The sequence below is a fragment of the Musa acuminata genome, chromosome BXJ3-1 (assembly GCF_036884655.1).
Source record: "Musa acuminata AAA Group cultivar baxijiao chromosome BXJ3-1, Cavendish_Baxijiao_AAA, whole genome shotgun sequence".
Classification (NCBI taxonomy): Eukaryota; Viridiplantae; Streptophyta; class Magnoliopsida; order Zingiberales; family Musaceae; genus Musa; species Musa acuminata.
In genome coordinates, this window is record NC_088349.1 from 35,867,104 (window position 1) to 35,878,161 (window position 11,058).

An 11,058-nucleotide genomic window follows, 5' to 3' on the forward strand; every position below is an offset into this window, starting at 1 on the left:
AAAAAACTAGGGACTGTTAATATGATTATTTTTTGGAAAAAAAGTTAAAACAAATATTTATAAGAACAAAATATTACAAAGGTGAAAAAAGTTGATGATATAATTAAAATATTTTTATATTATTAGAATATATTTTGAATGTTAGAGCTAGCCCCGGGATATTTATCAAAGGGTAATTTTGGCAACACAACAAAGACAATAAAGCGGAAATAATAAAAGCGACAAGAACAAACAAAACACCAGAACACCAGATATACGTGGTTCGGTCAAATGACTTTGACCTACATCTACGGAAGAAAGATGAGCAAATTACTATTATAAAAGAGGGACACTTACAAATGCCTTAGGAAATGTTCCTAGGCCATAAAACACCTTCAGCTTCCTAAACAAGAAGACTTCAAACCATAAGCAGGTTTTCTTGTGATGCCTGCTGTACTTCTTGTGGTGTGTGTGGTACTTCTTGTGGTGTATCTAACATAAAAGCTCATGCCCTTATTTATAGTTCCAAGACGAGACAACAAGTCTGATTTTCCCGATGTGGGACTATGGGACTTGCCAAACTAACAAATCTCCACCTTGGCATGTCCCAACAAAACTTGCTCCACCTTCTTCACAAAAGCCCCAACGGGCAATCACCAATAATGAACACCAACCAAGTCCAAGCACTGCTTGAACTTGTAAACTGGAAGAGGCTTCGAAAACATATCAGCTGGATTGTCCTTCGTATGAATTTTCTGAACAAGGACTTTTCCTTCAGCAATCAACCACTTAGCGGAATTATCACAAGAAACTGCATCTGAATAGGAAGTAGGCTCACCAATTTCACTTGTTTCTTCTGCAACAGACAAAGCATATGCAACCAAATTTGCATACCTTTGTGGTGGTCGAATATTTCTCATATGACGCATATGCCATAATTTGGTGATGTCAGAATCAGACAATGATGATGACGAAACTGCAACTGAACCTGTGACAGTAGTTCCCTGCAGAATATACAAGCTACCAGACCTACAAGCTTTCATAACAATAAGAGCACTTCTAGAAACTTTCATAACTCCACCTTCAGCTGTGTATTTACACCCAAGGGCCTCTAGGGTGCCTAAAGAGATGAGATTCTTTTTCAAATCAGGAACATGTCTAACATTAGTGAGCATCCTCACAATACCATCATGCATTTTAATTCGGATTGTTCCTCTACCAACAACATCACATGCGGCATTATTGCCCATCAAAACAATTCCACCATTACAAGATTCATATGTGGAAAACAAATCCCTATTGGGACACATGTGATAAGAACAACCTGAATCTAAAATCCATTCATTTTTAGACTTTGTCCTGTCATCAGTAGCAAAGAAAATATTTCCAAAATTCTCATCAGATGCTACACTAGCTTCAGCGGATTCAATAGTTTTCTCAACAAATTTTTCCTTTTGCTTTAATTTATTTTTCAATTTAAAGCAATCAGATTTAATGTGCCCCATTTTATGACAATATCTGCATTCCAAATTTCTATGTCTAGATTTAGATCTAGATTTAGATCTACTACTGTCAAATTCTCTTTTATCCATTTTATCCCTGACAACCAGACCCTCAGCCTGATTTCCTCTACTTTCCCCAGTGATATCTCTGTCTATTTGCTCCTTAGATTTTAGTGCAGATTTAATTTCCTGATACGAAACTGTTTCTTTTCCATAAATCAAAGTATCACGGAAATGCTTAAAAGATTAGGGAAGAGAACACAAGAGTAACAAAGCCTTATCCTCATCATCAATTTTTGCATCTATATTCTCCAAATCCATAACCAAAGAATCAAACTTATCAAGATGCGAGAGTATAGATGTACCTTCAACCATCCGAAGCATATACAGACTCTGCTTCAAGTAGAGACGATTCTCCACTGTCCTCTTCATGTACAAGGCTTTAAGTTTGTCCCACATGCTCTTAGCCGTAGTCTCCGTAGCTACCTCCCGTAAAACCTCGTCAGAGAGGTTTAGAATGATGCTGGATCGGGCCTTCTTATCCATACCCGCAAGATCTTCCTTTGACGTACCATCTGGAATGTTCTCAGCACCCTGAAGTGCCAAATCAACTCCGTCTTGAACCAGAATGGCCTCCATCTTGAGTTGCCACATGCCGAAGTTGACATTTCTGTCGAATTTCTCGACAACAATCTTTGTTATTGTCATCGTTGCCAAAAGATCCCAAAACCAGGCTCTGATACCAGTTTGTTAGAGCTAGCCCCGGGATATTTACCAAAGAGTAATTTTGGCAAAACAACAAAGACAATAAAGCGGAAATAATAAAAGCGACAAAAACAAACAAAACACCAGAACACCAGATATACGTGGTTCGGTCAAATGACTTTGACCTACATCTACGGAAGAAAGAGGAGCAAATTACTATTATAAAAGAGGGACACTTACAAATGCCTTCGGAAATATTCCTAGGCCATAAAACACCTTCAGCTTCCTAAACAAGAAGACTTCAAACCATAAGCAGGTTTTCTTGTGATGCCTGCTGTACTTCTTGTGGTGTGTGTGGTACTTCTTGTGGTGTATCTAACATCAAAGCTCATGCCCTTATTTATAGTTCCAAGACGAGACAACAAGTCTGATTTTCCCGATGTGGGACTATGGGACTTGCCAAACTAACATTGAATGGTATAAGCATTTATTCTCTCGTATCACTTGGATAGTCAAACTAAAAATAAATAAAATTATTAAGAAAAGTCTTAAATTAAAGATTTTATTATTGCAAGGGGCTTGAATGATGAGAAAATTTTAGTGAACCTAAGGAAGTGCACATAAATTTGGATAAGGGAAAAAAGAAACATAGAGGGTGGTATGATTTTAGCTTTTACTACAAATTATGGTCTCATAATTATTAATACTCACTTATGAAAAATAAATAACCATTTTATTACTTTTAAGATTTGACTTAGTTATAGTGAGATAGTATTTCCTCACTAGAAAAGTAAATACATGGTGGAAGCTTGTTGAACCAACTTAGGTTGATTTTTTGGAAAGTATTTCACTGGTTAGACAATGGGAGAGAAATGTGATATATAGTAAATAATTTTATTAGATCAAGAGAGTGTAATTTTAAAGACAGTAATATAAGATTTCCTAAAAGTAAGATGCAGGAAGAGGAGATAATATTAATAGGATAATGATCATGAGCATGATAATGATGTTATTGATTGAATTTAAGATAAAAGGTATAACTTCAAGAGAGAGCAGATAGTTTGGTTAGAAACAATCACTAATAAAAATCATACTTTAAAAATTGATAAGATTGTGAATTGAAAAAAAAAAAGTGCTAATGTAGAGCATAATATAAAGCTCATAATAAATTTGTGTTATAATATGTACCAAGAATATGCATCAATTATTTTTATACTGCTAAAGCTAGGAAAAGAATTAGAGAAAACATAGGTAACATTAAGTTCATAAAAGATGAAGAAAAATACTTGTCAATGATATGAAGATCAATAAAAGGTGAAAAAGGGTCTTTTATAAATTATTTTAATAAATATTTTGTTTATAATATAGACGAGAGCGATAAGTTTAGAAATTATTTATTTATTCATAAAACTAGAGTAGACAAGGTAAAATAAAATTAAAAGATAAAAACAGGTAAGGATGATGGATTTAATATTATGTCTATTAATGTTTGGAAGAGTTAAGGTGATCAAGTGGTAATTTGCTAGACTCGATTATTTAATTTAAATTTTAAGAATATATCTAATATTTGAGAAAAGAGATGAATTTATAAGAATTAGAGGATATTAATTACAATGAAACTAAGATAATAAGTTCCATTACAAAACTTTAAGAATGAATGATAGAATGTAGAAAAAAATTCAAAATGAGCATTTGCGAGAAACAATAAGGTTTTGTGCCTTAAAAATCTATCAATGAAACCATTTTCTTATTTAGATAATTAATGAAAATAAATATAAATAAATAAGGATTCACATTTATTTTATTAACATATAACATAATAATGAAACTTTGAAAACTGAAAATTTTATATTAACAGTAAAAAACGAATGTATGAAATATAATTTTGATTATACCAAAGGAAAATTAATGACACACTTAGATGGATTAATGGATAAGAAATTCTTTAGGTATCTTGGATATTTATTATTCAGTGGGATCAAAAGATCAATCACAATTTAAATTTCTTTGTAGAATAAAAATTGGATGACTAAAGTATCAAAATGAGAAAGTTGAATGCTAGAAAAAAAATAAACCATGTTTTATGGTTTTGAATGCTAGGAAAAAAAAGTATAATTAATATGAGAAAGTTGTGGTAGATATATAAAGTTACTCAAAAGATAAAACAAGAATATTTTTATTCATAAATGCTCCAATAAAAGTAATGAGGAGAAGTCATCTAAGATGGTCTAAATATGTTTAAAAAGAGAATGAGAATCACCTATAGATATTGTTATCGAATGAGGTGATTTAGTCATCTAAGATAAAAGTCATCAATTAATATTGGTAGTCATTTAAGATAAAATGAGAATTTAGGGTTTTCAGTGATGTCTTCCACATAAATGACTGATTTCTCTCTTATATATTATTTATTTTCTATTCTATTTTATGTACATACATACATATATACATATATGTATATATATGAATATTTACATATATGTATGTGTATATATATACATGTATATAAGTATATATATATATATATATATATATATATATATATATAAGTATATATATATATATATATATATATATAAGTATATATATATATATGTATATATATATATATATATGTATATATATATATATGTATATATATATATATATATGTACATATATATATACACATATATACATATATACAGATATAGGACAATGGTCTATCTTAGTTGTGCTTTCTCTAATTTTCATACTAATACTCTCATTTCTTTCAGTTAGGATAGAACATTTCCTTTTATATTTCTAATAAATTCAATTCGAACAAAAAAATTGAATTATAAAAAACATATTAATTTGTACAATATTATTTATAAACTATTTGGCTAAGGTGCTAGTAAACGTGTCGAGGTCAATGATCATACCATTGTCAATTGGGAACAATATGCTTTCATTTTGGGTAGAATTACTCATTGCAAATGTACTTCAGAGGGTTCGTCCGTATTTTATGAATGATTGATTTAGAGCTCTCACTAAGATGGATTTCTCAACCAAATATATAGCATTGGATTTATTATCTCATATAAATTCCAGTAATTCAAATTAGTCTAATAGCAAAAACAATATCTGAAATGTTAATAATCTCTTTCTATTTATTTATTTATTTTGATTAACAAATTTTTTTAGGTTATTCTTAATGAATTAGTTAGTCGAAGAAAATTTATGTCTTTCACATCGACGACGACGGTCGCGTAATATCTCATCTTATGTTTATCGATGATATAGTTATTATCTTTTATTGAAAGGATAAACAAGTTAGAGTCTTCTCATGAACCTGAAAACTTGATGTTCTTCGTTTCCTGGATTCATCAATGGCTATGCGAGATCCTCTTTATCATGGAAATATCTTTGTTAATAGATTGATATCATCAAGGTTTCGGAAAAATGTGTCATGGCTCTGCAGAATGTGTCATGGCTGCACAATTTTTCTTGTAGCAGACCAACATATTTTTAATATGAGTGAAGGACATCAATGGAAGATAATTATTATTAATTAATATGAACCTTGATTAAAAGTAATTTAATCTGAATTTTCTGGATTTCCAATGATACACATAATAATCAATGCTACATCAAAATTCATAACAAAAATATGCAATTTCAAATCTTAATCCTTCAAGATTATTATTTTTATTTTTATTTGTGGTTCACAACTGATGTTGAATTCCTTCCCCTTGTTATGTTTCCAAGCCACTATTTTTCTGTGTTTGCAGGTATCTGCTGTTCCACATGCGGTGCCAACAAACAGTCTCACAAGGATTATGGCAAAAGAAGGTGTTTCGTAGCATTCCCTATCTCAGCTGCTATCAATCAATGGAGGTCTAATACTTTCTGAGGACACCAAAAAAGAAGCACTCACAGTGGTGGTCACCGGGAATCCACTAGTGCTCTTTCGTGCAGGGCCCGTTTACATGAAATTTGTCCCCTACCTTGGATGTGTTCATGACCTGAGGAGCACTCTTGGCCTTGCACTACCATGTCCACCAATGAATGAACGCAGTCCATTCCTTCGATTCTGCTTCTTTGACAAACAAATGGATGTGGATAAGGCAAAAGCAACTTCACGTTAATCCACGCCACCACTTCTATCCAGCGCAGGAAAAGAGAGATTACTCCTGGCCAAGGAATTTTGCATTTAGTATCATATCAAAATGCACAAGGCATGTGTTCGTTCGCTCCAGTCTCCGACCGGGGACCCTTGAAAGCACGATGCATGACCACATCATTGCAGGCCTTTTTATCGGAGCCTCACTCTTGCACTCACCTATCGTTTATCGATCGAGCATCTTCCTCCTGTTTTGTTACTCGTGTGCTGCAGTAGCATGAAAGCTAAGCAGCAGGTGTTGATGGCTGCAAACGCTTCATTAGGCTTCCAAGACGCCATGGACAGAATCTGGTTCCATAGGAACATTCTTTTCTTGGCGCCTACTGGATTAGACCTCCCCGCGATGAAGAAGATGACAACCTCGTCAGAGACGCAAAACTCGGAACCGGTTCCACGATGCAACTCGCAGAAGGTAATCACCATGAACTCAGGAATACATACCGACTTACGTGCTGACATCAATGTTTGGCAGCCTAAATACAAGAACAAGAGACCAACAACATTGGTTCTTGGTTTGCGAGAACCGCCTACGGGAGTACTCCGGTCATGTCCTTCGTTCCCGACGACGAGCTCAGATCTCAAGCGTGAGAGCAGGAGCGACAGAAGAAGAAGCAGAAGAAGAAGAGCGATGAGCAGGTCGCGAAGCTACAGGAACGTGACGGAGCTGGAGAACTACGAAGTGAAGGGTTTCATGGACCTGGGTTTTGTGTTCCGGAAGGAGGAGTTGAGCATGGAGATCATGAACATAATCCCAGGGCTGCAGCGGCTGGGAAAGGAAGGGAGAGATGACGAGGCAAGCAGAGAGGAAGAGGAGGAGGACGAAGGCGTGGAGAGGCCATATCTTTCTGAGGCCTGGATGAGACATGATCTCTCAGTCGTCAGCCCATCGCTGCAGCCGAGATCTCCGTATGGAGCTGACATGAAGAGGCAACTCCGTTTCTGGGCCAGAGAGGTGGCTTCTGTCATCCACCACAGATATGTCGAGAACTTGTAAGTCGTACGAATACACATAATTATACGATCTCAAAGTAATTAATCTCACTTCTATGAATCAAATGGGTATTATGTTTTCTGTTGGATAGGATTAGAAGAAAGTGTGTTGTCATAACCCTTCATCTCTATCGACAGTTCTCAGGAGAACCCTTATTTTGTGTGCGTACATGTATGCGTGTAATGTATGATATGATAGTTGACGATGTAAAATCTGTGTGAATGAATTCTCCTCAATAAATCACAAGTTTGTGAATGATTTTTTTATTAATCCCTCGTATTAGTAAATATATTACTTAGTATTTTTCTTCTTTTTTTTTAATTCTGTAATCCCAGTAATCCATCACGTGAGAGATTGATGGAGAGTATATATATGATTCATATAATATTTACAAATTATATATATATATATATATATATATATATATATATATATATATATATATATATTGCTAATATTCATATAGAAAACTCAAGTTCACTATAGTTTATATCAGTTGGTTCGAACTAAAAAGATATGTAAAAATACGTATCTTAATTTTTCTATAAACATGATGAGTTTCTAAATGATGTCACCGTCATTTAAAATATAAATAGCAAAGACTAACTATAATGATTCATAGGAAAGTTCTTTTGATTTTGTAAATATTCTAATAGACTATGATTCTCTAATTATCTAATCAATATAAGTTTATTATGGTACCATAAAGTGTATATTCCTATTTTTTAACTTAAATGTAAGGTTAATTATTGTTGAAAAAATTATTATAGTAAAATAATTTTTTTCCTCTTGTGTTAAAATAGATTTCTCATCAAAATACTAACTTGTTACTAAAAGTAAATATTAACCAGAGCAACATAAATAACAGAAAAATGAATCAATAACAAAATGAGACATCAAATTTTTATGTAAAAAATGTGAAAAAAATTACGGGATCGTAATCTACTTCAAACTTCTACTATTACTAATAATGATAACGAGTTTATAATAAATTTTCTTCAAAATAACTAGAGGATCATAATAACATCAAGAACATATATCATGGCTCAACAATAACATTTCATGAAAGTAAAATTTTAAGTCTTATTAAGTGGGTATAGCATAAAAGTATTTTAAAGAGGATAAACTACAGATCGGAATCGTTAAGATTGTAGAGCTTATTGCAAGGATTTTTATAAAAAATTTAAGTCAAAACCGATGAAGTTTAACCGCTTGATCATCTAGTAAGAGTCTCAAAACATTAACTTTCTCTCTCCTCTTCTCTATCTATTATTTTTCCTATACCGCTATAGTTTCCACCATTCACACACCTCTTTCACCCGTCCAAGCTCACCTATGGGCTGGACCCAATAATTCTCCCCCTCAAACTTATATAGTGGGTTGTACTAAGCCTGCTCTTCACTTACATGCTTCAAGCTTCTCCTTAGGTAAAGACTTTATTAATATGTTTAATTCATTCTCATTAGTATGCATCTTTTCAAGTATAATTCTTTCATCTCAAACACATCATGAATCTAGTAATATCTTACATTAATATGCATCTTTTCCAAGTATAATTCTTTCATCTCAAACACATCATGAATCTAGTGATATCTTACATTAATATGCTTGGATCTAGAATGATATGTTGAATTCTCGAAGAGATGAATGATACTCTTATTGTTATAGTAAATAGTATATCCTTCCCGTTTCAAGCCTAATTTCAGTAGAAACTTTTTCATCCATAAAGCTTTCTTACAGACTTCAATAATTACTATGTATTCTACTTCTAGATAAAACAACACAATTCTGTAAATTAGACTGCTAAGAGACTGCTCCCCCTTACAAACCATCAAGAATCCCGAAGTGGACTTCTTGGAATTAGTATCGCATGCCATATCTGCATTTGTGTACCTCTCTAGCACAGGTTCACCACTTCTGAAATATAAACACTACTTGAAAGTATCTTTTAGATATCTTAATATCCATTTTACTACTGCCCAATATTCCTTACCAATATTAGAGAGAAATCGACTAACAATTCTAACTGCATGAGCTATATCTGGCCTAGTAGAAACTATAACATATATCAAACTATCTACTGCAAATGAGTAAAATATTTTTTCTTTTTCTTTTTCACTTGTAGGGCATTGTTTCGAACTAAGCTTGAAATAACCTATAAGTGGAGAACAAATTGCTTTGGCTTCACTCATGTTAAATCTTTCAAGAACCTTTTTAATATATATCTCTTGAGATATTCAAATCTTTCCATTCTTCCTATCATGAAGAATCTTTATGTTAAGTATTTGTTTTGCCAATTCTAAGTCTTTTATAGTAAAAGACTTAGCTCATTTTTAAACTTCTCAATTTTACTAGCATCATGGCCAACAATCAACATATCATCAATCTATAGTAGGAGAATAAGAAAATCATCATTTGAAAACTTCCTTGTAAACACACAATGATCAAATGTAGTTCTTTTGTTCCCTTGACTCATGATAAAGAAATCAAACTTTTTATACCACTATCTCGGTACTTGTTTGAGTCCATATAAGCTTTTCCTAAGCTTGTACACTATATTTTCTTTTATCTTGACTTTAAAACCTTCTAGTTGCTCTATATAAATTTTTTCTTTTAAGTCATCATGAAAAAATATAGTTTTTACATCAAGTTACTCAACTTCTTGGGTAGCCAACCAAGAATAACTTGAATAAAGAATATTTTCACTATAAGAGAAAATATTTCTTCAAAGTCAATACCTTTCTTCTAACTAAATCCTTTCATAACTAGTCATACTTTGTATCTTTATTGTGCCTATTATTTTCGGTCTTCATTTTATAAACCTATTTATTCTTGAGAATTTTTTCCTTTTAGGCAACTTTACCAAGTCATCTGTGTGGTTCTTAAGAAAGGATCTCATCTATTCTTGCATGGTTTTAACCCACTCATTCTTCATTCTTGTGCTCATGTAGAATAGCTTTTTGGTAAGTTTCTGGCTCTCCCCCATTAGTAAACATAATATACTCATGTGCAGGATATATTGTAGATGATTATCTCTCAATAGAATCTCAACTAGTGGTGGAGGTGCATGGTTTTTAAGTAAGGATCTCATCTATTCTTGCATGATTTTAATCCACTCATTCTTCATTCTTGTGCTTATGTAGAATAACTTTTTGGTAAGTTTCTGACTCTCCCCTATTAGTAAACATAACATACTCATATGGAGGATATATTGTAGATGGTTATCACTCTTTTGTGGATTTTCTCAATGGAATCTCAACTGGTGGTGGAGGTGTTTGCTCAAATTATTCAATTTGTTCAATATCATCAATTGTAGAAGCATTATCACTAACATTCTCACCATAATCTTCTTTTTCATCTCCCCCATGATCATCATGAATTACAAGTGGAGAGACTAGACCCAAACTTCAAGGAATATATGTTAGGATCGAGAGCACTAAGAGGGGGGGGGGGGGGGGGGGTGAATTAGTGCAGCAGAAATCTTTCAGCGATTAAAAATGAAAGCTACGTTCGTTCGATAAAAACGATTTCGATGTAAAAGCCGATTTTAAGATTACTTAAGATTAAGCGCAGTTTTACTTCTAAACGCAGTTTACGTCTAAACACAATTTACGTTTAAATGCAGTTTGCGTCTAAACACAGTTTTACGTCTAAACGCAGATTTACGTCTAAATGCAGATTTACGTCTAAACGCAGATTTACGTCTAAACTCAGTTTACGTCTAAAACGCAGTTTTA

General features: G+C 33.0%; 1 protein-coding gene across 1 annotated transcript; it reads left to right on the top strand.

Moving 5' to 3' along the window:
- The first annotated feature begins 6,374 nt into the window (after positions 1-6,374).
- On the top strand, positions 6,375-7,576 carry LOC135628118 (uncharacterized). The gene is made up of 2 exons (XM_065134578.1): positions 6,375-6,742; positions 6,803-7,576. The coding sequence occupies exons 1-2, from the start codon at positions 6,548-6,550 to the stop codon at positions 7,322-7,324; spliced, it is 717 nt and encodes a 238-aa protein (XP_064990650.1). The 5' UTR covers positions 6,375-6,547; the 3' UTR covers positions 7,325-7,576.
- The last annotated feature ends 3,482 nt before the right edge of the window (positions 7,577-11,058 follow it).

Excerpts from the sequence above, each read along its gene's own strand:
- LOC135628118 (XM_065134578.1), top strand. The coding sequence starts at position 6,548 with ATGAAAGCTAAGCAGCAGGTGTTGATGGCTGCAAACGCTTCATTAGGC. Across the intron at positions 6,743-6,802 it reads CACGATGCAACTCGCAGAAG|CCTAAATACAAGAACAAGAG; the intron begins GTAATCACCATG and ends AATGTTTGGCAG.